This window comes from Miscanthus floridulus, chromosome 7 (genome assembly GCF_019320115.1).
Source record: "Miscanthus floridulus cultivar M001 chromosome 7, ASM1932011v1, whole genome shotgun sequence".
In the NCBI taxonomy this organism is placed as follows: Eukaryota; Viridiplantae; Streptophyta; class Magnoliopsida; order Poales; family Poaceae; genus Miscanthus; species Miscanthus floridulus.
Genome location: NC_089586.1, coordinates 3,564,259 through 3,591,587, shown reverse-complemented (window position 1 = coordinate 3,591,587; position 27,329 = coordinate 3,564,259). Strand labels below are relative to the sequence as shown.

General features: G+C 45.9%; 1 protein-coding gene and 1 pseudogene across 1 annotated transcript; one reads left to right on the top strand and one right to left on the bottom strand.

Annotated features, from left to right (window-relative positions):
• Window positions 1–7,672: 7,672 nt before the first annotated feature.
• On the top strand, window positions 7,673–7,857 carry LOC136468325 (U2 spliceosomal RNA; annotated as a pseudogene).
• Window positions 7,858–11,379: 3,522 nt separating this feature from the next.
• LOC136462373 (uncharacterized) lies at window positions 11,380–12,716 on the bottom strand. The gene is made up of 2 exons (XM_066461477.1): window positions 12,125–12,716; window positions 11,380–11,943 (listed from the first exon to the last, which is right to left on the bottom strand). Exons 1-2 carry the CDS (start codon window positions 12,469–12,471, stop codon window positions 11,895–11,897), a joined length of 396 nt encoding a protein of 131 aa, XP_066317574.1. The 5' UTR covers window positions 12,472–12,716; the 3' UTR covers window positions 11,380–11,894.
• Window positions 12,717–27,329: the final 14,613 nt, after the last annotated feature.

The window sequence follows — 27,329 nt, the reverse complement described above, 5'->3', positions numbered from 1 at the left end:
CTCAACGTCTGGTCACTACTGCTGACGCCTGCTGTTGCCGAGCCTCTTGATCGGAGCGTCTGGTCGCTGTAAGAGCTGCGTCCGGTCACCACTGTGAGCTCATTTCTTCATGATCTTACGTCCGGCTTGGTTCCTATCTTCGTGCTTGGACTATGCTTGATATCTTAGGTCTTCTCTTGTGCTTCTAGGGTCTTACTTAAGGTGTTGATCATCACGTTGTCTTCGTCCAAGTCAAGTCTTGCACCCTATTGAACTACAAAACAATCACTTGCAAATTCATTAGTCCAATTTGGTTGTGTTGGTCATCAAACACCAAAATCCAAAGTAAATGGGCCTAGGGTCCATTTTCCTTACATAACTCTCTCTTGCCATATACAAAAAGATGATTCAAAGGACTATCCATGAGCTTGTTGGATGATTGAACTAGATAAGAACTCTTGAGCTTACCATGAAGGGGTTGAGGGGTGAAGGGTATCCATGGGCTGTTGCTGGCGCTTCCCTTCTTCCTCTCCTTCTTCTCTTTTCACCCACTCCCCCAATCTCTCTCCTCTCTAGCTTTTTGGGTTCTTGCTTGTTCTTGAGTGAGTAGAGAGAGAGAGTGAGTGTTTACAAATGAGAGGATGAGTGAGAGGGTGAGGCTTCAACTGAGAGATATCCTTTCCAATTCGTGTTGACACGTGGGTCCCACCCACTTAAGTGGACAACAACTCATTTCTCACTTACTGCTGCTGACCTGTGCATCACCGGATGGTCCGGTAGAACTGACGGACTGTCCGATAGTATATCATCTTTGCTGATTTGATGCAGTCCTTGGATGGTCTGGCATTGGGGCCAAGTTATCATGTCCTAGGATGCTTAGCTGTGGTCACGTGGGTGTTGATGATGTCCATAGGACGACTCTTTCAATCTTGATCCGGTTGTGTTGTTGCTTTAGGTACGAGCCTGATCGTAGCTATCCGAAGATGATTATGGGTTCCTTTTTGGTAGAGGTTTGACGATCAGTCTAGTTCATGGCAGTAGGGGTTTGTCCGCGAGCTTAGATGATTGCTCACTCAGAGGGTCAAAATGACTGCCTAGGTTGTAACGAACGCGTGTCATTACATAACCAAGGCGCGCAACCGAGCCGCCCAGCTCAGAGGCCTGTTTTGAAATGCCTCAGAAAAGATTCAGTGTAGTAGTGTTGTATATTGTGACAACATTAGTGCCGTGTATTTGTTCACAAATTTAGTTCATCACCAAAGGACCAAGCACGTGGAGATCGATCTCCATTTTGTTCGGGAGCATGTGGCACTTGGTGTTGTACGTGTTCTTCATGTTCCGACGTCCCTCTAATACGTTGATATCTTCACTAAGGGTTTGCCTACTGCAATCTTCATCAATTTTTGATCTAGTCTCAACGTTTTCTCCTCTCTCAGTTGATATTGCGGGAGGGTATTAGAGAGTCTAGAATGCTATAAGTCTAGAATGCGTATGAAGAGTCATGTAATCCCTATATAAACTCTTGTTCAGTGAATGGAAAGGTGGGAAATCAGTACATCAGTTTCCACACCCCCTTCCTAATCCCTGCAGTGAGGGAGGTGCGCTGACGCGCTAGAGCAAGCCAGGGCGAGATGCAGTGGCTGGACGGCATTAGCATGTTGCTCAATTGTCAACGGCCGCGACTGTGAGCGATGGAAGGTCACTGGCGCTCGTCAAACTGCACGCAGCTGCTTGCTAATGCAATCAGAAAGCTGCACGCACCTGCCTGCCATGAGGCGGCCTAATCTCCACCGACGCATGTGCGCTCGGCCGCCGCCTGATCTGGACTGGTGCAGATGCTCGACCGCCACCTGATCTCCACAGGCACACACGCTCGGTCGCTGCCCGATGTCCACCGGTCGCCGGCTGATGTTCCTCGATTCGTTGAGCCTTTCGTATGTCCAATGGGTGATGGCGAGCGCGGGTGCACGATCGCGGTAGGGAGCGTGATTCTCGCGCGGGAGTCGTGCGCGTGAACAACAGCATGGCTGGTTTCCGTGTGACGCGGGAGAGGATGAGGAGTATGATACATGTGATCTTAGCACTCAGATTTGAGTGAATTTCAAGAGAGAAGATTTAGGTGGTGTTTGGATAACTAGTCCAAGGACTAAAGTTTAGCCCCTAAAGTTTAGCCCTTAAACTTTAGTCATGCTGAGCTGTTTAGATCTGCGGGCTAAACTTTAGTCCTCTAATCTATAATGACTGATTTATCCTCATTTAATTATCCATGCACAGCCATGCATGCGAGCGGCAAGGGGTATGGGGCGTCCAACGCCTGCCCCGAGGGAGCTTAGCCTAGTTTAGGGCCTCTTTGGGAGCAAAAGATATTAGCCCGGTTTTTAGCCATTTACTCACTTTAAGCCCCCCTGTTTAGATCTCCATGACAAAAAGGGGCTAAAAGTGCAGGGCTAAAGTTTTGCCATGGAATCCAAACATAGCCTTGAATTAATCTGGACAGTCCATTTTAATGATGTTGTTTTTTAGGTGCAACTTTGTGGGTGAATGTATGAGGGGCTTCTTAGCGGCGGATGTTTTTTTGGTGTGGATGTGGGTGAATGTATGTGGGCTTCTCAGCGGGGGATGTTTGTAGTGTGGAAGTAGCAAAGAAAAAAATAGTGAATTAGTAGGGTAGATAGATTGGTCCTCTTCCTTCGCGGTCTACCTCTTTGCTCAGTTGACTGAGAAGCTACCTGCTCTTCAGTTTCCTCCTTCCCGAAGCTCAATCTCTTGGTGATCTCGAGTCCGTTCTGGTACGCGACAATCCTCAAGTCTTGAGTTATTTGTCGAGGCGATGCCGCTAGAGCGGGCGGTGGCGGAGGTGGGCGGGCTAGGTTGGGGTAGGGGCGACCATGTCCATGTCAGCGGCGGAGGGAGGAGAAGAAGGCAGTCGCCGCGTGGAGACCCTACCGCACCACGACGACGCGTGGTGCTGCAGTAAAAAAAAATTGTATCTACTCAAATCTTTGCTCGCCGTACCCTGTAGCTCTCTCTCGGACCATTGATTTCTTCTTCCTTTGCTCTTCACTTTCTCCTCACTCTCTTCTCGCGCAAACTCGGCTCCATATCCCTGTTCATCCACAGTAAATCGCTCCTGCCCGTCCGACCCTATCCGCTACCACCGATGCCCGCCACGTCCGCCTAAGTGTCCAGCCTCTCGAACTCTCCAGACCCTCGTGGGATATTCATCTGCCTCAATCGTGGTTGCGACGCAGCGGTGCCCAAATAAAAAAAAGAAATGACGACAACGAGAAAACCCACCGCTCCTACGACCTCAGCTGCCTGTGTCGTGCCCCTGCCGGAACGCCGCCCCAGCTGCGCCCTCCAACCACCCCGCCCCGCACCAGGGCTCTGCACCGGTCCCACCAGTCCCTGCCGTTGGCTCTGCGCCGCACGCATCCCTCCCTCCCGGCATCGTCATGGGCGAAGCCCAGTTAAGCCCAGTGGGTGCCCAGACACCCAGGCCAAAAACAAAATTCCCTTGTAACTATCAACATTTTACCTCATGTGCACCCCCTAGCCCAAAATGAGGCACCCCGCAGGCCAGCAAGCAGCAGCTAGAAAATATCGAGGCCCAAGCCAACCTAGCAGTTTCCTTCCAGGAGAAGGAATAGGAATCGCTCTTCCTCCAGTGTCGCCTTGGCGTTTCGCACTTTCGCTTGCCGCTCGCGTTTCCCGAACAAACGCGTCTGCTGCCCGCGCTCGCGAGTCCGCAAGGTTTCGCCTAACGCCGACGCGGCCCGTCCGGCTCTACATTTGTGAGCATGCAAAATGTGGATGTCAATTTAGGATGACAATGCACGATAGCACCATATAGTCAGTAATTTAGCTTATCTCTTTTACTCTCTCATGCCATTATTCTACTGATTTGCTGCAACACAGTTTCAATCCCAGTGCGCTGCCACGAAATGTTTCTCTAAAATGTAGAATTCATGGATTGTTGCAGCTGCTGAATTAAATTTCGAAAATGCTATCTGTTGGCGCAAAAATGCAACTATGCTTCCCCTACATTGTGTACATGCACTCAATGCCTACATGGCACCCTTAAGGGGATAACTGCCACAGAGGTAATATCACGAGATTAGATTATAAATGCTCTATTGTTGCCTTTATTTTGATGCTTCCGTTCGAAGTTATGCCGCAAAACATGTCATCAGGAAATAATTCATCATTACATCATATTGGGGTCAATTATCTAAATCTCAGGTTATATTCAGTCCATCTTATGAAGTATGCCAAATTTTGCAGTGTGCCTCTCCATCTCCAATTTAATTAATTTGAACATTAGTATTTTTTTTTCTTTTACTGAACATCATGTAGCCCAGCCAACTGCCATACACTGGGACAATGATAAGAGGAAGGTGCTACTACAGCTGGGTACACTTATGTTTTAGAGCAAATCCTTTTGAGCTTATAAGCCATGGCTAAAAATACTGTTGGCTGATTTGGTGTAAGAGAAAAATACTGTTCGTTGGCTGATAAGCCATGGCTTATAAGCCAAATACGACCCAGCGAACATGCTTTATTTTGCTGATTCGCCAAGATTCTTGCACTGCTACTTTGCACTTCTTTGCCACGTAATGACACTAGATCTGAATATCTATCCACAGTACGTATGGACTCTGTTATGAGTTCAGTGCTTTGCACCGTATCCACAGTGCCTACGGACTCAAATTGGTCCAGCCGAAGATGAAATTGGTTCAATGGATTCATGTGCTCAGTTAGGCAAATTCCTGGACAATACAATAATCAGCAAGTAATATGTTTGTTCTAATCCAACAAAAACGATTCAGCAGGTATGCATCGTAATATCTGTTATTTCCTCTCAAAGATTAAACAAGTACGCCTGCATATTGCCTCTGACTCTAGCTGTTCTATTTGTAAACTTTTTATACACTCTTAAATTTAATATTTCTTTTGGTCTTAAAGTGCTACATAATTTATCCCCTCCTGTAAGACAACCAAATGTTATGTTTGCATCGTATTTGACTCAAATCGTTGCATATCCTATACATTGTCAGCTTGCTGCCCGCGCGAAGCGCGGGATTACCTGCTAGTTGCTTACAAACTTGGTGCATATGCAACATGGGAAATGCATGTTACATAAAATATAGTTGTATCCTAGGAAAAGTGATAGAATAATCACTGGACGCCGCCTAGAATTCTTGGAGTAGCTCCATTCTCCATCACCTTCAGCCATATGAAAATCGCGTACTATATTCATTTCTATGAGGAGCTTGGGATTATATTGACTTGCTTCACTAGCAGTATCAAATTAGTTGTCCGGTCTTGAGCTTGGGATTATACCATCTCTGTGAGGTACAAATGTACAATTTATAGTGCTCTAGGTAGTAGGGGACGTTTACATGATGAGGCCGTTTTGTCAAACGATCTTAGGGCACGTTTAGTTCTGAAAATTTTTGGCTTTTGGCTACTGTAGCACTTTCGTTTGTATTTAGCAAAAATTGTTCAATTATGGACTATTTAAGCTTAAAAGATTCGTCTCGCCAATTACAGGTAAACTGTGCAATTAGTTATTCTTTTTACCTACATTTAATGCTCCATGCATGTGCCGCAAGATTTGATGTGACGAGGAATCTTGAAAATTTTTTGTTTTTTGGTGGGATCTAAACAGGGCCTTATCTGGGAAAAAAATGTCCCAATAAATACATCCATCAAACTTAAGAGATGCCATGCTGACCTTCGTTCTGACGTTTCTTCGTACTCGACAAGCAAGACAGTGCATCCATTCATTCTAGTATCTATCTCATGCATCCATGAAACCCTCAAATATGTGGTCATGTGGACACTAAAGATGAAGGGCTCTCAGGATTGCAGGATACATATTTGTAAATCTTTACTGTGGTTCTTTACTGGGAACAACTCAAAAAGGGTCAGTACATGAACGTTTGTTGGCCGGCACACCTCACCAAATATAGCGCTATGAAGATATCTGAATACTGCTACTTTAGGTAACAGTTAAATTCCTCTAAACTTGGTGGTGGAGTTTGATAAACATTCTTATTGATTACTCCGTACTAGATAAGGAAGGCGCTCAAAGGTATCGACAAGCAAACTGAGGTCTTGTTTAGTTCCTCCCCTAAAGTTTATTTTCTATCTCATTGAATGTTTAGACATATGGATGGAGTATTAAATATAGACTAAAAAATAACTAATTGCACAGTTTGCGACTAATTTGCGAGACGAATCTTTTAAGTCTAATTAGTCCATGATTTGACAATGATGCGCTACAGTAACACATATGCTAATGATGAATTAATTATGCTTAATAAATCCGTCTCGCGGATTACTAACGGATTTTGTAATTTGTTTGTTTATTAGTATCCAAACGCCTCATACAACACCTCTATATGACATATGATGTGACACCACAAAACTTTACACCCTGAATTTAAAAAGGCCTGATTGATGTACATAACTACCTAAGACGACCTTAAATTTCTCAATGGCCGTCCCTCTTGTTGAGAGTTCAATAGATGACACACCTGACACCCCATCCTCTCATCAGAGATAAGCATTGCAGAAAAAACACAAAAGTAGATATATTTCCCCATCAAAACACAGTGAAGTGTAGTACTCCTTCGGTCAAAAAAAAAAGTCGTTATGGGATTTGAAATGGCCAAACTTTCTTATGTTTGAATAAATTTATAGAAAATATTAACAATATTTATATCTTCATAAAAGTTTATTATGAAAATATATATCTATGATATGTCTAATGATATCAATTATGTACCATAAGTATTAATATTTTCTTAGATATATTTGGTTAGAGTTGAAAAAGTTTGATTTCTTGAAAAGTGAGAATGACACTTTTTTCCGGACCGAGGGAGTAGAAAAAAAATTGCATTAAAATATCAGCTAGTCGGTCCGGCCTGGTGGCCGGCCGTCATCCTCTCGTGCTAAGATGCGACCACGGGTAGTGGGTGTTGCTACTGTCGTCTTTGCAGTGAAAGAAGAAAAGGTTTGAAAAGAAATCCACCGAATAGACCGAAATGAGTTATTTATATATCTATTAAAATTTGGGTTCTCATTTTTCAGAAACGGAATTTCCCGAATAGACCAAACCGAAAAACTCAAATATACTAAACGCCCACCCTTAGCTGCCAGCACGGTCGGCTGGCCGCCGCTGCCGCCCGGAACGACGCGCCTCCGCCCCTTGTGAGCGTTGCATGCATGCCATGTCAAAATGCACTTGTTCCATTATTGGTTTGGGACCTGATGGCACAACTTGACACATGCCAATGCGGCAAGCATCATCGACGACGGGGTGGGGAATCAAAGACAAGAGGTGGTGGCGGCCCCGGCGTCCAATGGTCTGGTCTCCGGACCACGCCCGCGCCCCACTGAGAATGCCCCGGTGTCCTGCTCCAACGCCAGCGACTACAGGAAACTGGGCCAGCTATGGGCTCCACATAGTAAGGCCAAGTAATGGGCCTCGGGACGCGACCTACACGTTGGGATGATAAATTACGAGCCCAAACGACCCAATGAAGCAAACAAATAGCAAGAGCAACAACGCATTTGAGCTGCGCTGGGCCGTGCTTAACCTTGAGTTTAGTCCCACCTCGACAGCTTTGAGCGAGCAGAGGCACAAGAAGGCTATAAAATGAGACCCACAGCCCCAGTGCAACTTGTACTTTTCTCGGCCTTTTCGTTAAGATCAACTGTATCTGATATGTGAATCATATGCCCGCTTAGATATTAAATTTATTTTTTGTGGAGGAGGGACCATCACAATGGCAAGCCATTGGGTCCCTCAAGTGTCCTCTAACTTCAAGTGTCCTCTAACTGTTGCGCTGCTGGCAGGGCCTGCACCCCAACGAAGTCCCCCAACGAACATATACATGGAGGCCTATTAATCTCTCTGTCTAATCCCAAAATAAATTGATTTCAAGAGCCATTCTAAATTTAACCATCATCTAATAGTATTGATTTGTATTGTAAATATTGATGCTCTTTTATAAAGCTGATCAAATTTAAAATAGTTTGATCTAGGATAACTTTAGAAATCGATTTAATTTAGGACAGATGGATTACATTGTTTATGGATGGGCTTCGTGTGTGACCAATAAATCGTGAATTCTTATTTGTTAGGCCTGTGACAAGGAAACCCAAAGGCTAAGGTTTTAGCTTTGTACCGATAAAAAAGATACGTTGGGCCTATGACATGGAGGCCCCAATGCTGCATTTGGGATTGGGCTTTGCGTATATTCAGAGGTCACGTACACTGCTAAAAGGAATGTTGGAATGTTGGTCTGAACTCTCCGGCGAGAGCAAACACGTTCCTCCATGATGCAAAGCACACTAAACTCTTTGCTACTCGGTTTGTGTTCTTACTTGTGTAGGGATATCGTGACTCTACTCAATGCGGTTTGAATTTCATATGCAAAAGAGCTTAATTCCTCTGTTTTCTATACCTCTACGTTTGTTGCAAATGGTAAGACATTCTGACTTTTCTAGATGGTAGTGAATCTACTGATCAGTTAAAAACTCCCTTTGCATGCACTACATAGATGCTAACAGTACTCCCTTCAGTTAAAAAAAACCCTTACTATATTGGAAAAAATGGTCTAAACCCGAAAATTACAAGCACGTTACAATTATATTTAGTTTAGAAACATGGAGGGAAAATGGCATGTGTAGATTTGTACTTAATGAAGATGCTTACATTAGGCTTCTAAGAATACATTCTACAAGAATCTACTGATCAAATATACGCATGTAAAACCATGGAAAGTCAAATGTGTGAGTGTTTTTGACCAGATGAAGTACTTTAGGGAGGCTTTTACCTGTGTATCCTTGAAAAAGATGCCACACTCCTGTGTACCCCTCAAAAGTTGGTCGTCACCTACATGCCCTCGCTCGAACTTTTCTTTTCCCTCACGCCATTCCGTCGGCATTTGCTCCTAACGGTGGGTAACGGCTCTGGAGAATGACTCAGTTACCCTTGGGCTTGCATGGGCGTCTAAACTTTTTCATTTCCCCTGTGCCATTGCTCTCCTTTGTCACCTCACCTCGCCTGGCCAGCATGCAATGCAAGAGCCTAGTTTTACTATGCCTTGCAGCACAAACACTACTAGGAGCAGAAAAGATGAGCATTTTCAGACGGGGGGCGATTAACTGTAAATTTCAGATAACAGAGCACTTCATATGATTTCAGAAAACAGAGCATTTTAGAAAGACGGCCGTTTTCATCCCGGCCGGCCGGCACTGACAGCAGCCTCCCCTTCGTCCGTCGATGTCGTCGTCAGGTATCTGCATGCATATATCCGATGGATCTGCAGGCCCGCCGTGATTGATTAATTAAGCAACAAGTGTGTCATGCATGACATGAATGACGACCCCCCGCTTAATTTGCATCACGCCCAAGTGATGATCAGGAACGCGCGCGCGGCGTGAACCCAGACCCTCTACCCGTACGTGGTCGACTGGTGTGGTGCGGTGGCCGTGACGCCCCCCTGGCGTTTCCTCCGTCCGTCCACGATACCATCTCAAGGCCTGGTCACCTGGAGGTAGCGTACAGAATCAGGCCAGGCGCGAGAGATGGGCCGGAATGGCGGATGCATCGTCCGTCCGTGCCATGACGTGCGGCTTAAGTTCAGTTGCATGCCATACATCTCTTGCAAATTAAGGCCAATATAATGGCCTCATGTGTATGTAGCAACGACTAGCTAATACATGCAGGCAGAGGCCATCATCTTTTATATTTTGCTAGCTAGTTTGCCAATAATGGGCGTGTCATGTGCGGCGACTCGCACTACACATACCATGTGCATGCATGCGAGGCAACAACAATTAAGATCACGCTAGCATGCAAATGCATATGCACGCAGCACAAAACTAGATCGACGTGCACGACGACGCTGTTCACACTAGCTAGCTACTACGCTAGCGCCCCGGCCGTGGCCTTGCTTGCCACGCATGCTACCACCATCGACCTTGTAACTTATATATATATATATATATATATAGGGAGAGGCTATTCAATAGCCGGCTACAAAATAAGTTATTCTGCAGCCACCTCCATTTACTATAATTTTATATACTAATTTACCGTAATGTCAATACATATTTACGATAGTTGGGTTACTATAGCACATAGGGATATTTACCATAATATTATATTAAACCACTTAGTAAGGAGTTACTATAATCTCATAAATTAACATAGTAATTATCGTAACTCAAAGTGGCTACAGAATAAGTTATTCTGTAGCCAGCTACAGGATAGTAGTTCTATATATATATATATATATATATATATATATATATATATATATATATATATATATATATATATATATATAATCTGCCACGAGACAACTATCCGGATCGAGTACGGTCTTTGCATCGCTGATGGAGGCAGACAACTCAACAGGATACATACTTCCTCTGTCTCAAACTATACGGCGTTCCGATAACCTTCGAGAGTCAAATAATCTCAAATTTGACCGAAATTATACGATGAAATAATAATATATATGATACCAACTAAGTATACTTATTTGATGTTATCAATCTTTGTAATTCATCTCTATAATTTTGGTCAATGTTCTGACTCTTCAAGATTCTTGGAAAATGATTACCCAAAACCAGTAGTAAGAATATTACTCCCGGCCATATAATCTACATTATTAGTACGTATGTACTCCATGCCATACATATATCTAGAAAAATAATTAATCTGTAGAAAAATGGCACTCGAGTGGGATGTGAAGGCGTGCGTACATCGTCGATCGAGTTTCATTTTGATTTGAGGTTGCTGTAGTTATGCTAATGCAAATGCAAAAAGATGACAAGAAATAATCCCAACCGCAGACGTCAGCCAGGGCACCGACGGAAGTCCGGGCCCACCTGCCAGCCAGTGTACAGCGGCAACTGGTCCTTCGAATGCTTCCTCGGAGGTTCCAATTGGCCTGGCAATGGCACAGGGGAAACGAAAAAGTTCAGACGCTCATACAAGCCCAAGGGCAACTGAGTCATTCTCCAGAGCCGTTACAAATGCCGACGGAATGGCGTGAGGGAAAAGAAAAGTTCGAGCGAGGGCATGTAGGTGACGACCAATTTTTGAGGGGTAAGCAGGAGTATGGCATCTTTTTTAAGGGTACACAGGTAAAAGCCTCTACTTTAGGGCCTGTTTGGTTCCTTAGACCGAATTTTAGTCCATGTCCCATCGGATGTTTGGACATATGCATGGAGTATTAAATATAGACTAAAAATAACTAATTACATAGATTACGACTAATTTGCGAGTTGAATTTTTTAAGCCTAATTAGTCCATGATTTGACAAGGTGGTGCTACAGTAAATATGTGCTAATGGTGAGTTAATTAGGCTTAATAAATTCATCTCGTAAATTAGTCTCCATCTGTGTAATTAGTTTTATAATTAACTCATGTTTAGTCCTCCTAATTAATATCTAAACGTCCGATGTGATATGAACTAAAATTTAGTCCGTGGAAACAAACACTCCCCGGTAACTAAGCTAGCTCCTTTCGATCTAGAGAGAGAGAGAGAGGGGGAAAACTCTGCCTCGCATGGCATGTAAAGGCTGCGCGAAGCGGGCAATCCAGAGCATGAAACGGCCGGCCGGCCCGAGCCTCCGTTTCCAGCATAGCTCAGGCCGCGCGCACCATCATGGAATGCAGGAGAGGTCGTACGTCTTGTTGCATTGTTGTGTCCACTTCACTGGCCATCTTCGCCGTCCTTGAGTAGATTGCAGATGTCCGAGCACTCCACCAAGCTATTAGTACAAATTAAAGACATGCATATAAATAATTGGAGTATTGGACACTAGTAATCAAGACAATTCACTCGTTGATAATGGATTCAAAAGGGGCCAATTTGCGTGCGTCGTTAGCAGTACTGCCGGCTTCGGAAGGTGTCCTTCAACACCACCAGGGGCCTGCACGCATCCATCCATCCATGGATCGATGCCAACGGCAAACGAGAGAGAATTAGTCCTCATTCCTCAAAGCAGAGATTGATCAGACAGTCCAGTCGTACGTGCTTAATTTAATCATCATCAAGAAGATGAGCAATTAATGGAGCGACGGTGGATTGGAGCACCATGCGTGCGTGCGTACCTCCGGATGTTGAAGGGCCCGGCGACGCCCGGCGCGCCGTGGCCGCCGAGGACGCAGGTGCTGACGCACTTGGACGTGCAGCGCGCCGCTCGGTCCGACTTGGGGTGCCGGATCCTGTTCGCCTCGCCCGGCCGCCCGCCGCCGTCCTCGCCGGACAGCGTCGGCGGGGGGTTGCACAGCGGCTCCGACGCCGGCCCAGGCGACGACGACACCGCGAGCGCCACGACCGCCGGCGCCTGCAGCAGCCTCAGGACGGCGCCAGGCCTCCTACTACTACGCCTGCTGCTGGACTGGACCGCCCCGGCGCTGGCGCCAGCGGGCTTCGTCGGCGGCCCCGCCGGCCGCATCGGTCGGTGCGCCGGTGCCCAGCTAGTGCCGACTGCCGCCTATGCCGAGTCGTGCATGGTGGGCGTGGCCGGCGTACCGCGCGCTACGTAACGGTCAGCGAGGCTGCGAGGGAGCGCAGCGGAGAGCAAAGGAGGCCACTGGTAGAACCGTACAAGTAGAATGTTGGGTGGCGTGGGCATGGCGCCGGACGTTCCCGCGGTGGAGAGGGGAGGAAGCCGATCGAGAGCCTCAGGACAGGAGCAGCGCGCTGACGCGGCCTCTGCACAGCCGACAATCTCATGCTGATCAGCTGATGCCTGATGGTATGGTTTGGTCCGCACAGCCAACTAAATATTGTAAATATTAGATTTGTTTCTAAAAAAATAAAGATGGCTTTGACTTACCGTAATGCTTAAGGGCGGGCGTCCATCCAAGCGGACACCGCCTTCCTCGGTCTACGCAGTCTACCAAGCCTGTCTCTTTCTTTTTAGTCTCCCACATCTCTCTTAAAAATATATACCCACTTACTCGTCCATCGCACGTTTCACAGCGCCGTGTGGCCGCCCCTCTCCGTATTTGCCGCCGCAGCCATCTCCCCGCACGCGCCCCCATCCTGTGTTGTTCGCTTCTCGCTCCTGCCCATCCGCACCTCTCGCTCCTTGCTCCCGTAGTCCCACCTGCCACGCGCCCACACGCGTCGCTCGCTCCCGTGCCGTCGTGCACATCGTCCACCTCTGTTGGTGCTCATGGTGCCGTCGTGCGCCTCAGGTCGGTCCCCGGCAGAGCCAAGGGCACCCATGAGCGCGGCCCATGCTGGTGGTGCTCGCGCCCCGAGGCCGAAATCAACCAGCCCCGACCTCCTCTCCCATATGTTGCAAATGTTTGTTTTAAGTGTTTTAAATGTTTCAGAGGTATGTTGTAGATGTTTCGTATGGATTTTGCAAAAGTAGATCGGGATGTTGCATATGTTACAAGTGTTTCAGAGGCATGGTGCAAACGTTTGTTCAAAATGTTTCATCTGTTTCAGACATATGTTGCAAGCATTTTTTATCTGGATGTTGCACATATTTCACACCTATGTTGCAAGAGTATGTTCAAAATGTTTCAGGTGTTTGAGTCTTTTGGTGCAATAAGTGTTTTCATGTTACAATTTGTAAGTGTTTTATCTGAATGTATTATATGTTTCACACATGTTGCAATTGTATGTTCTAAACGTTTCATCTACTTCAGACGTATGTTGCATCCAAGTGTTTCATGTTTCAGAGGTAGAGTCATATGGGGCACGGCCTGGACGCTAGGGGATGGGGTGCGGCGAGCCATGGGCCGGCACTAGGGGCGCGCAGCGCACCTAGGATCCTACGGATGGGGCGTGCTCGTCCTCGTGCCAGCTCTTGGGTCCTGCCCGCCCAGAGACAGAGGAGGGGGTCAGAGGGAAGGAGTGGCAGGCGCGTGAGCATCCGAACTCGCGGGCATCCGCCAAGGGAGAAAGAGCGGCAGGCGCAGCCTTTTCCGCGAGCACACGTGACGAGGGTGGCGCGGACGTCCGGACATGCGTTTTTGTCCGGACGTCCGGGTGCTAGTATCTCCTTTTGACTTAGCACCAGCACTAGCAAGGTTAGGCACAAGCATGGCAGGCACGGTTAGCTAGCTATGCTGTGTCGTGCCCGTGTCAACCTGTGAAACCCAATACACAAATCTAAGACAAAGATCAAAGAAGAACTCAAGAACACCAATAAATTCTAAGTCACAGAACCATCATCCATACATATATACCATAGCGCAAATCCAATTCAATCTCACGAAACCCATCATCCATACATTATATAGTACACCAGAGGGAGGGAAGTGGCGGCTGTGCACCCCTTCCAGCTGCTTCTGACGCTGCTCGCTTGCGGCCGGGAGGAGAGCGCAAGAGGGGAGGGAAGCTGTGACGAGGACTTGGGAGCTGAGGGGAGGGCAGCGGCTAGGGGTGGAAGTGGCGCTGATAATTTTCCCGCTATGATCTGATCCAAATTCGAATTTTAAGGATGTGAAGAAGAACTTTAATATCTACGTGATTATGCACGGATGCGGGGTAGAATATGGATTCGACAAAATCTGACGGATATGGATTATCCACAAAGTCTACGTGGATTATCCAATATTTAGAATAGGATATTCAGTTCTTCCTAGACAAAAACCTAGAGGAATTCGGTAGGGCACGTTTGGTTGAAGGACGAAGTTGGATGGGATATGGTGATCCATGGATATCAGGATAAGGATATCTATGATTCATGTTTGGTTGGATGGATGGGACAACCTATTTTTTTGTTTGGTTAGATAGATGAAAATGGAGAGATGAGAATAGTTGACTAATTATATCTATTATTTAAAATAATAACAACTAATTAGACACTAATAAATATGTACTAATATTGTTTTATCATGATAATCACAAATTTAAAATAAAATATGTAAATTAGCACCACTAATATCCTAATTGGCACACAAAACCTACACTAAACATCGTATTAGCACTTATAAAAAATAATCCTACCATCATAATTACTAATTAATAATATAACATACTAATAATCCTTAATTTATTTACTAATGACAAAGATTAGAAGATATGGATAAGCTAGTCCGCTAGAAAAGTTTGTTAGTTGAAAATTCATATTTTATTTTTCATGGGGAATTTCTTTTGGACAGTTGAATTTAGATTATTTCATAGTCATATTATTTGTTTGCTTGTCGCCTGATAAAACCTTTTGGTCTTGACGCTCGTTTCGACCCTCCGAAAATATGTGAGGGCAAAGCTAAACGAAATCCTAAGCAGCTCAAGACTTGACACTCAAAAACACACAAGAGTGAAGCTAAATGAAAAGCCAAAGGGGCTGAAGACTTTAACCCTCCAAAAATATGCATGGGCGAAGCTAAATAAAAAAGCTTAAGGGCCCAAGACTTCGACTCTCCAAAAATACACGAGGACGAAGCCAAACAAAAAGCCTAAGAGATGAAGACTTTGGCCCTCCAAAGATAAGTGAGGACGAAGCCAAATAAAAATGCTTTACCATTCTTTTTATATGTGTGAATGTATCCATCATATGCATCACGACACTCATTCACAACTTCCATTTACCGTATGAGCAATTCATATGAGCCGAAAGGGGAGCCTTAGCATCGTAAGGCTCCCTAATATTGACAAAAATAAGTTTGATGAGATCAAAACTAGTCAGCAGTCATAGATCGCCATATGCATCCTTTTCGATCTCTATGTACACAAGGATATGAGAAGAGCTCATTGACTTCACATTGCCAAAAATACGTGCAAGTGAAGGACAATGATTTGATAAGATCTCAGCGACTTCACGTTGCCAAAAATATGAGCAACCGAAGCAGATTGATTAGATAGAGCCTGATAACTTCGGGTCGCCAAGAATGCATGTAATAGAAGCAAAATATGAATCTATGTTTTGCAAACTTTGTTCCAACTAATTTCGCAATCACCACCAGCGTCATCAACTAAGATTTCATCAACACCTTGGCAAGGGGCTATGTCGTCAGCGACATTGACTATGAGTTGGTGCCAAACTAATCCAAAAGTGCCGAGGGACACATTTCGCTGATTCTAGCCTCCTCACCTCATAAGGTATGAGGGTTGGCACCAAACTAATCTAAAAGCGCCAAGGGGATGATTTCACCGCTTTGATCCCTTTCACCTCATAAGGTTTGGGGTTGGCGCAAAACTAATCTAAAACCATCAAGGGGTTCATTTCGCGACTCTTCGCCCAACGCCTTAAAATGTTTGGGGGTCAGCGTCAAACCAATCTAAAAGCACCAAGGAGATCATTTTGCTGCTCCTGACCCTCTCGCCTCATAAGGTATGGGGGTTGGCGCCAAACTAATCTAAAAGAGCCGAGAGGCTTATTTCGTGGCTCTTCGCCCCTACGCCTCAAAATGTTTGGGGTCGACGCCAAACTAATCTAAAAATGCCAAGGGGGTCATTTCGCCACTTCGAGCCCCCTCGCCTCATAAGGTATGGGGGTTGGCGCCAAACTAATCTAAAAGAACTAAGAGGCTTATTTTGTGATCCCTCGCCCGTTCCTCCTCGTCCAGGCCTTTCGGTCGGAGATTGGATCGTCCTTTTGGCCTGTCGTTCAGGTACTCGGGCCTGCCCATGAGTTGTGTGTTGTCTGCCTAGGCCGAGCCTCTGTCGAGAAGCCGGTCCATGAGGAACCTCGGGTTTATGAACCCGACAGGAGCCCCCGAGCCCTGGGGCGATTCAGGTAGAATCGTCTAGGGTATTTTTATCCTTTGACGGTGGGTGCGCGTGAGCGCACCCGCGGGTGTAGCCCCCGAGCCCCTGGGCGATTCGGGCAGAATCGTCTGGGGGTGTTTTCATGTTGCCAGCGGGGAAAGTTCTCATTTTGTCAGCGGGTACGCGTGAGCGCACCCACTGGTGTAGCCCCCGAGCCCCTGGGCGATTCGGGCAGAATCGTCCAGGGGGGTTTTGTCAACGTGTGTGCGTGTGTTTTTTAGTCGAGATGGAGTCGTCAACCAAGATGCCGTTGCGCAACCGAGGTGGTTTTTAGTTTTTAGGGTTCTATAGGGATCGGATGAGACAGAGCTCGCTGATCCTGGCGTCGGTGTGCACCGTGGGATCGGGCGAGTCGGAGTCGTGGATCCGGGTGTCGGTGCAGCCTGTGCAGCCGAGGCAGTTAGTATAGGGACCGGACGAGACGGAGCTTGCTGATCCTGGCGTCAATGCGTGCCATGGGATCAGGCGAGTCGGAGTCATGGATCCTGGCTTCGGTGCAGCCAGCGCAGCTGAGGTAGTTTAGTTAGTTAGTTTAGGGATCAGGCCAGCCGGAGCTCGTGGATCCTGATGGGGCGAGTTCGGGGTCGTAGACCTAGGTGTTTGGTGTGCAGTCGAAGCGTAGCCGGATGGGGCAAGTTCAGGGTCACAGACCTAGGTGTTTGGTGTGCAGTCGAAGCGTAGCTGGATGGGGCGAGTTCGGGGTCACAGACCTAGGTGTTTGGTGTGCAGTCGAAGCGTAGCCGGATGGGGCGAGTTCGGGGTCACAGACCCAGGCGTTTTGTGTCTTGAGCCCCTGAGCCCCGTTGGGCTTTAGTAGGGGTTGGTTTGAGTTTGTGTGCGTTACCCCATCCTTGGTTCCTCACAACCGGAGGGGCTGAGTTTTGTCGCTTGTCCTGATCGCTCGGGCTCGATTGACGCGCTCGGTAAGTTCGCTAACTGGTATGATCGAGTGGAATCTGGGTTCGTCGTTTGTGATGGGGTTGACATAGCCCTCTTGTGACATTCCACTACTCCTTTACCTGCAACCCGACAGATGCCTGGGTCATTCCAGAGACCGACCCAGGTGGCCTAATGGCCTCCCCTCGATCGAGATTCTATGGGCTTGGCAGAGGTTTAGGATCGAACAAGAAGGATGAGATGACCCTGTCTGCCAGACTGGGCGAGGGCCGCACGAGGCTCATCTACGTTTTTCTCCCCTAGCTCTGTTTGACGTGGGGTGGCCTCGAGCCTTCGCGGGCCAGCCTTTCAAACCCCAATCGGTCGTCGCACATGTCGAATGAGGCAACTGCCGCTTCATGACGCAACACTGAGCGTTGTGATGCATTTCGCTGCATGTGCGATGCTTAGTTCCCGAGCCCCCGGGCGGTTCAGTGCCCGAATCATCCGGGGGGCACGGGCATATGGAATGAATGCGCATATGGATGTATGAAATGATTTATAAAGAAATAGAGGAGGTCAGTAGTGTTACCTTGATGACTTGAGTGATGGGGTTTGAAGAGCTCTAGTCGGAAATGTCCGACCGGGACTAATGCTCGTCATTCGTGACGGAGTCAGCATGGCCTATATGGGGCGTCCCTTTGCTCCTTACCTGTCTCTCAGTGTGTTTTCTTGAGCCATTCGATCGACTTAGGAAGCTCGATGGTCTCTCCTAGCAGAGATCCTGTTTGTTTTGGGTTTTTCCAAGTCCCGCCTGAGAAGGTGGAGAGCTGTCTATGAGTGGTGACGTTTTGGTTTTCGCGCCGGGCGTGCGATAGTGGTGGGCCATACCTAGGCCACATCTCGTCTCACCAGGCGGTGTTCTGTCTGACCAGGCGTCGTTCCGTCAGTTAGTGTGCGTCCCATCGGTCAGGGTGCGTCTCATCGTTTCCCATCCGCATTGAATGGGGGAAGGGAGAGAGTTTTTCGCTCTGATCTCTTACCTATCTTCCACTATCATGTTTCCTCCTTAAATAGGGGGAGGAAGAGGGCTCTCCGTCACAGTCCTTTGCCTGTTCTCCAACTATTGTTTCTTATCCTTCTTCCTCCTCGCCGAGAGTGCCTGTATGAGATCCTTTCATGAATCCAGAGCGCGATGTCGAGCTAGAGGCTGCCTGAGGTGGAGCTCGAGGCTGCCCAGGGCGGTGCTGGCCATCTTTGCTTGAGAAGGGGCAGCTTCCATCGAAGGGGTTGACGCGCAGGATTCATCTACGAGGCCTTCTTCGAGATGGAGCCGTGTGTGGAGGGGAAGTTGCCTAAGATCATGCTGGTGGAGGGTTCCGTGCCTGCAGCTGCTCAGGTTGGCCAGTTCATAAAGTTTGATGAGATCTCTTCCCGCCTTGGTGGCCGTACTTCGGTGGCGGTGTCCCTACACAGAAGCTGACTCGACTACATGAGAAGGTCCGGAGCCCCATGCTTTTCTGCTGAGCATCTATGGGTGTGACTCCCTTGAGATACCTGTTGAGCTCGCCGAAGTCGAGGGAGTAGAATCGGGCGGGTCCCTTGAGGTACCCGTTGTGCTCGCCGAAGTCGAGCAAGAGGAACTGGGCGAGGCCCCTGTGGCGGTGGTTATGTCCGGCGGCGAGTGCCATGGCCTTTCTTTTGGCGTCATGTGATGTCGTCGAGCGACCGCAGTAGTATTTGGAATGGAAGTACTTTAGAAAATGTAATAGTTGAGTTTGTGGGTGAGCCCCTGTGTGAATAGTTTTTGTATCAATGAATACATCAGTTCTGTTCTAGTGATAGAACCACTATCTGTTCCTTGTTTTTTATCCTAGCATAATTTTGTTTTTATCCTTTCTTTTTCGCACATGCCCGTTAGTTCCATAGGCTATAGCTGTTAAGAACCTAGGCATGGCCCGTGGGGCTCGGCTGCTCGTAACCGTAGGTCGTGGCGGGGTGCGTTCGGTTAGGAGTAAGAACACAGTCACGTAGGTCAATCAAAGGAACGGAATGTGCTTCCGTCCGGGGACAAAGTTTGTTTACCATGTGATAGTAAAAAAGAGAGGCAATATTCAGTATTATACCCTCATGGAGCCCCCGAGCGCCCCGGGCTGAAAGTGTTCGGGTGGGGTGCTTTATAGGAGCAAGTGTTAACTAAAAAGCAGTAAGACCAAATTTAGGGGGAAACGATGTAGCTGTTCAATGTTCCAAGTGTTGGTGAGAACGTTGCCATTGTCGTCCTCCAGTCGGTAGGTGCCCGGTCGGATTACTTCGGTCACCGTATAGGGTGCTTCCCATGGTGGAGAGAGTTTGTGTTTTTCCTTTGTTGATTGGGTCCTCCGGAGTATGAGATCGCCGACTTCTAGGATTCTCCCCCTGATCTTCCTTTCGTGGTACCTGCGGAGGGTTTGTTGGTAGCGAGCGGAGCAGATGACGGTTGTCTCGCTGGCCTCTTCGAGTAGGTCAACTGCGTCTTGCTAAGCCTCCGTGGCTCGGTCACGGTCGAAGGCCTTCACTCTTGGGGCGTCGTGGTCGAGGTCGAAGGGCAGCACTGCCTCAACTCCGTAGGCCAAGAAGAAGGGTGTGAATCCTATGGATCGATTTGGGGTCATTCTCAGGCTCCAGAGGATCGCTGGGACCTCTACAACTCATCACCCGGCGTACTTATTGAGTCGGCCGAAGATGTGTGACTTAAGTCCTTGGAGGACCATGCCATTGACGCGCTCGATCTGACCGTTAGTATGTGGATGTCCGACCGAGGCCCAGTCGATCCTAATGTTGTGTCCCTCACTGAAGTCCAGGAACTTCTTCCCGGTGAAGTTAGTCCCGTGGTCGGTGATGATGCAGTTAGGAACGCCGAACCGGTAGATGATGTCGAGGAAAAATTTGACCGCCTCTTTCGAGCGGATGTTGGTGATGGGCTTGGCCTCTATCCACTTGGTGAACTTGTCGACTGCTACGAGTAGGTGAGTGAAACCACCTGGGCCCTTTTTGAGGGGTCCCACCATGTCAAGGCCCTAGACCGTGAATGGCCAGGTGATGGGGATGGTTTGGAGCTCCTGTGCCGGCAAGTGGGTTTGCCGAGCGTAGAACTGGCATCCTTCACACCTGCGGACGACCTCCTTTGCATCTCGTAGCGCAGTGGGCCAGTAAAAACCTTGGCGAAAGGCTTTTCCAACCAGTGACCTTGGGGCCACGTGATGCCCGCAAATTCCGGCATGGACCTCGAGGAGGAGCTGCTTCCCCTGGTTCATGGGGATGCACTTCATGAGCGCCAAACACTTAGAAAACTTCTTAGGCACAAAACACTTGTCAAAAAGCAGCAGAGAGCCAAATCTACTAACAGACTGCATAGAGATGTACTAAAGACTGGTTAACTTATAGTAAATTCTATAAACATGAACATAAAATAAACATAAAAACTAAAGACAATAAATAAAAAAAGGAATCAAAGCTAATATAACAAAAGAAATTTCGTAAACTGAAACTCTGAATATTAACTAAACTAACAGCTAAAAAAACTAAACCCTGATAAAAAATTGAACTAGAACTCTACTAAACTTAACTTGAACATCAATTCAACTAAAACTAAAAATATATTGGACTAAAAAAGAATCTATTATTCTAAACTTGAACTGAAAATAGGATGTACTCAAGTTAACCTAAACTTAAAATCAAATTAAATTCTAACAAACAATTGAATTTAATTTTTCTCGAATTTATCCTGGTCATATCGTTGAAAATTTTGTAACATTCTACTTTAAGCTGAATTTATCCTGGTCATATCCTGAGATTAAGAAATCTGAAACTTAAACTGAACTAGAAAGGAAAACTAAACTGAACTAAGAGGATGATTCAGAAACTTAACTGAGACTGAAAATGAAATGACACAATAAGAGTAAACCTAAAAACAAAACTCAAATATGACTGAATGATGACTGACAATGAAACGAAACTAAAACTAAAATGAACAGACACCTAAAGTAAGAGAATCATTCTAAATCTAAACAACTAATACATGAATCTAACCTGAAGTAAGACAAAGAAATAGTCATTGCAAATATACTATTAAAAATTACATGAGGGAGAACTATTCATACAGATCAGAAATGGTTTTAAACATGAATGCTTGACAGGTCACACACAAATGAAGAAATAAAAGAAAAAATCATACTAAAACTCTGAATAAGATTTAATCAACTTAACCTGAACTCAAAATGGAGATAAATTCTAATAAACAGAAACTGAACTAAACATATAAGCTAACCACAATAAATGAAAAAAATTAAAAATGAAAGAAAACCTGATATAACAATAGAAATTTACAAAACTAAAACTCTGAATATTAACTACACTAACAGCTAAAACACTGAAGCCTGATACAATTTGAACTTAAACTGAATAAACTTAACCTCAACTTGAATTAAACTATAACTAAAAATAGATTCTACTAAACAAAATTGAGTGTTAACTTCAACTAAAAAGAGATTCTATTAAACTAAACTAAACTGAAAATAGGTTGAACTCAACTTAACCAACACTTAAAATCAAAATAAATTATACAAAACTGACAATGAAGTAAACCTCCTACTGAAACTACTACTTAAATTGAACCTAGAGCATCGAACAACATGACATAGATCAAGCAAACCATAACAACACATTCAGCACAAAAAATGCATCACACTTACAAGAACAAACAGAGGTGCACAACGAAATAAAAAACATAGAAAAGGATAGAGAAACTTATACCTTATACCAGACGTCGATCTAATCTCCAGATCAACACGGCGACTGAAAAACAACACAACGCAGCTCCAAAATGACCAAGAAAACAACAAACATATACAAATAAATTTGATCAGAATGAAACATACACAGATACAATCAACATCCACAACAAAAATAAGAAAACTATTAACATAAATGAATGAACCCTAGCATTGTGGACGATCCAAGCTCCAGGTCAGTAGCAAACCTCAACACGAACAGATCAGAGACCGCCATAGAAAAGGGGAACAATAGCATCCGACCAAATCGAAGAAAATAAAACAACATAGGAGATTCAGAATACATCCATACAACTCAAATAGCTCAGATCCATAGAACTAAAGGAGAAATTGAGGAAGAAATCGCGAACCCTAGCGCGGAATCCCCCGATACGCCTCACGTCGCATCCAAACGCCTTTTCGAACAACACTGATAGACGAGAAAACACAACACGGAAGATTTAGAATACATACAAACAACTAAAATAACTCAGATCCATGGAACAAAAGGTGAAAACGAAGAGGAAATCACAAACCCTAGCCCGTCGCCTCGAATCGCCTCGCGTCGCCCACGTCACCTCTGGGAGCTCCACTCACAGACGAGGAACTCGAAACGCACGCGGAAATGAAGTGGCAGACGCCAGGACTACGTTTCCAAACCAGTAAAGGAGGCGTGACTCCCAAAAATCGAAACAGTATGCGCCGACAATACGGACCCACATGTCAGAGACAGATCAAAGCAAAAGAAAAGCAGACAATGCAGATGAGAGACAGAGACATCGGACGGCTACCACAATCGAGTGACATAGCCAAATAAAATGCGCGAGTGAGAAACATATTATACGTTTATATATAAAAAAAAAATTGATCCGCGGTGGCTAGACAGCTCCGGGTATTCCAACTTAAGAAAAAGATCTTTTCACGGATATCGAGAAAACCTTCGAACCCCTGGCCCACTCATACACAGCGACACCGTAGCTCCGTGAGATGAGCTGGCCACATACTTGTGCTTTGGATGTGGGGCAGACGAGGAAGTTTTTCCCCTCCATGGTCACTGCGGCCGAAGCCACAAATAAAGAGTGAGTCGCTTGGGACTCGAACTCTGACCACCCCAAGAGGGAGGTACTGAGCCTACACTGACCACTCGGTCAGCCAGGCCGTTCCCTTTTATATATAAACAATCAAATTATATTAGAGAAAACAAATTAATAGCACACGGTTTTGAGATCTTTCGCTCCAAAAAAAAAAACATACTTACAGCTTCCTAGCTACTACTACAACAGAAGAGTCATAAATATAATGACTCCAACAAAAATGCTCATGAAAATAGGTATACAGTGATTTGTATATCCAAAATTTAAAAATTGAATTTTGTATTTTGTGAGGTGTTGCTTCTGCATCACATCTACGCGCGCACAGACACACACGAGGAAGAGCCGAAGAGGGCACACCGTCGTCCACCGACCCCAGCAACGTGCCCATTTGCAGTTGGGGGGCAGGGTACTGTGGCACGGACGCGGCCGACGTCGTCGAGGCTGCTGGAAAGTGAGCAACTGCACGCTGTCGGCAGCAGCAGCGAGCGAGCGGCCTGCTCTTAGGTTGGCAGCGGTGGGAGTGAGTGCATGCACGTGCAGTAGCAGTAGTACGCTGCAAATGCAAAACAGCAGCAGCGGAAAAGCCAGCCAAAAGCTTGAAGCTGTGTGCCTGTGTCAAGAGTAAGCAGGAGTGCTCACGTACTGGTTGGTACCAGAACGCATTGCGTACGTTGGATCACTGTGGCAAATGGCGATGGCGTGGAGCGCACTCATGCACGCACGCACGGCCAGGCTCAGATGAGATCCAGGCATGCATGAAACAAAATTAAATCATAAGATTGACCAGCTCATCGATCTAGCTGGAATTTGAGCTGCCATCTACTGACATAAATAAAGGAGAAAACAATTGATGAAGTTCTCGTCTCTTGCTTGATGTCATGAATGATGGAAGTCACCAGAGAGTGATCCCTTCCATTTGATTGGAGCTTCTTCACCACGGAGAGGCAATTATCATCTTGTTATATGGGGTATTTGAGATGAAATAGACAACATGCCTGAGAAACAAAGGGAAACGAATATGGTTTGGTCTCAACTGTGGTTTGCTTTGCATGAACAAGATGAGATCGATAGTTGATTGGTATTTGATCAAATTGGAAGTATGAAGAAGGAATATCAACAATAATGGTATTATGAAGAAATAGCAAGCCAAGATGCATAAGTAGAAATAGTCATGGTCATACGCAAATGGGATTGTCTAGTTATGATGGCAAGCTCATATACAATTTCTGTAGAAATTCCTCAGATCAAACAAAACCTTGGGGTACTAGGGAGCCTGCAGCTAGCGATCCATTCCATCAAATATTTAGCCTGCTAACTTGTTTTTATGAGAATTGTATGGCTAATTGCAAAGCATTCGTAACCAAGCCTAACTTGTCAAAAAAAATTGATCTTTATATCTATGGACCAGCTTACCATTGTTTAAGTGATCTTTACGGTAAGTTTGGATTCAAGCCAACGAAAACCAAGCCAAATATTGATCGTCTGCCACGAAGAAATTGGCCGATGCTTCGTTACTAGCCAATGTTTGGTTGGCCCATGAAACAGCTACAGGCAAACTTTGGGCCTGGCTGCAGGCACCAATTTTTGCTCCCACACAAGTGACGCGTCAGCCATCCATTGCTTGTACGAGCTCCGAAAATGTTAGATTATCAAACTTCAAATGCAAATATCTGCTAAACCATATATCTAATTTCCAATTTATTTTTGTCGTGCTGTTTTTCTTATATGATTTTAACTGCAAAACATAATCTCACGTGGATGTGCTTTATTGAAGAAAAAAAGGTAATAACATGTGCACCCAACATCTCATGCTCACATATCTGATAAATTTAGCACGATAGTTATCTGCGCACCGTTTTTCTATGCATTGCCCACACGTTTTAAATCGGCTACAACCCAAATAACACCATTCTAGCTAAAAACTAGTCATACCTTGATTTTGGCCATGGACCTGTTTTTGGGCTTGGCACTCTAGGGCTAGAAACCAATTCAACATGCCCTCAGATTGGACCATAGTTAAAGGTACTATATGCACATGGTATGTCCATATTAAAATCTCTCTTCTAACTTTCTCCACTTAGCCTGATCGCCTCTACTCTCAATGACATTGATGCTCCCGTCACAAGCTGAGCTCTCCCGGGACAAGTGTTGCATAGTGGAGTTAAATAGTGGCTTGTGCAACTAGCCAGGTCGGTAATTACGTTGGAGGGTATAGAAGAAGAGGTGAAGGGTACCGCCTATAACGACATGCTCTGTCACCTCTTAACCCTAGCTTTTGCCACCACATGATGGATCCATTCTGGACACCATTGGCAAATTTCGGGTGCCATGGACTGATGCTACCCATGGACTTGATCTCATTGGTTCATACATATAGAAGAAAATGGACATAAATTAATTAAAAAAAATAAGGTGGCATACGTTTGGCGACAAAATTTGGCACATCATGTCGATGTATTGTGTTTTACCATTGTCCCTAGGTCAGTTTCGGTCATTGTTTGTTTTTGGATTTGCAAGTTGTACATAAGAACAGGGGGACACGTATTGACGACCAAAATTGGTCTATTGTGCTTTTAACCAATCCGATGTTTTATCTTTTCAAATTCTAACTTTTCCAACCCCATTATTTGTTGTTCTGCTAGCTGCTTGACGACGTTTGCAAGGCATTCTAGGTCGTCAGCCGACCCAAGAACAACCCTAGGTTTCCTTTGATTGTTTGAGAAAACCGGTTAGGTTAGCTCTCCAGGTCAAGTTTACCAGGGTTCACTGCGAGGTGATCCGGACGCTCTAGCTATTAGAGCATGTGGGACCATATTTGAGCCAGAAACAGCCTTTCTAGATACTTTTCTTATTAGGTAAAATAGAATCACTGGCTAAAGACTTTTGACTAGTTGCCTAGATTTGGATTATCGAAGAGAAAATATGAAGGAAGCGACAAGAGCAAGTTCGAAGACTCTTTTAAATGATTATTATTCCTGTTTTCTAATAATTCTATAATAGTTTGAACCAATTAGAGGACGTTCACTATTTGTACTCCTGATGACTCCCAAAGCCAAAAGAAAAATCGTATTTCCTGCCCTTGTCAACATAGCCCATCTTCTTCTTCTTCTTTCATGAGATGATGAATCGTCCGCCGACCGGCAGTGGCAGAGCGGCGATTGCTACAGTGTGGCAGATTGCAAGATTGGACCACCGCTGCCCGTTTCCGTGTAGGCACTCCGCACTGTATCCCTCCGTCATCGCATATTCGCACCCGCATCCGATCCCTCGTCCCTCCGTTACTGTGCAGTGTGCGGCATAAATACCGTACAGCTACTTGAAGGGCATGTCCGAGCTCAGGGATTCACTGTGCTCCTCCTCGCGTATATACTCCAATGCTGATACGCGAATCTGACGGTGTGGCCACACGTGGTGGGCGATGCTATACTACCGTACGGAGTACTCCTACTACAGTCTACGCAGACGCAGTGAATAGCGCATTTTTGGATAAATAAATAATCGGATCGATGCAAGGAGATCGACTTGTCTGTTGTTGTTTTGAGAACTGACCAATGCGTACCATCGCGATTGGTTCTCTAGAGATGGAGAGCAGCATGATCCGTGGAACGCAGGATTGGCCGCCGTCATCCTGATCGACTCCCGAGAAATGAAATCCACTCCCGTTTCCGTATGTCCTTGGAACACACACACGACACGATCAGATAGCCTGGCTCGTGGAGCGCGACGCGTGAGCTTTCTTCCGTCGTCCAACTGGAAAATCTGTTTCACGAACGCTCTATCTCTTCTCATAGTGAGAG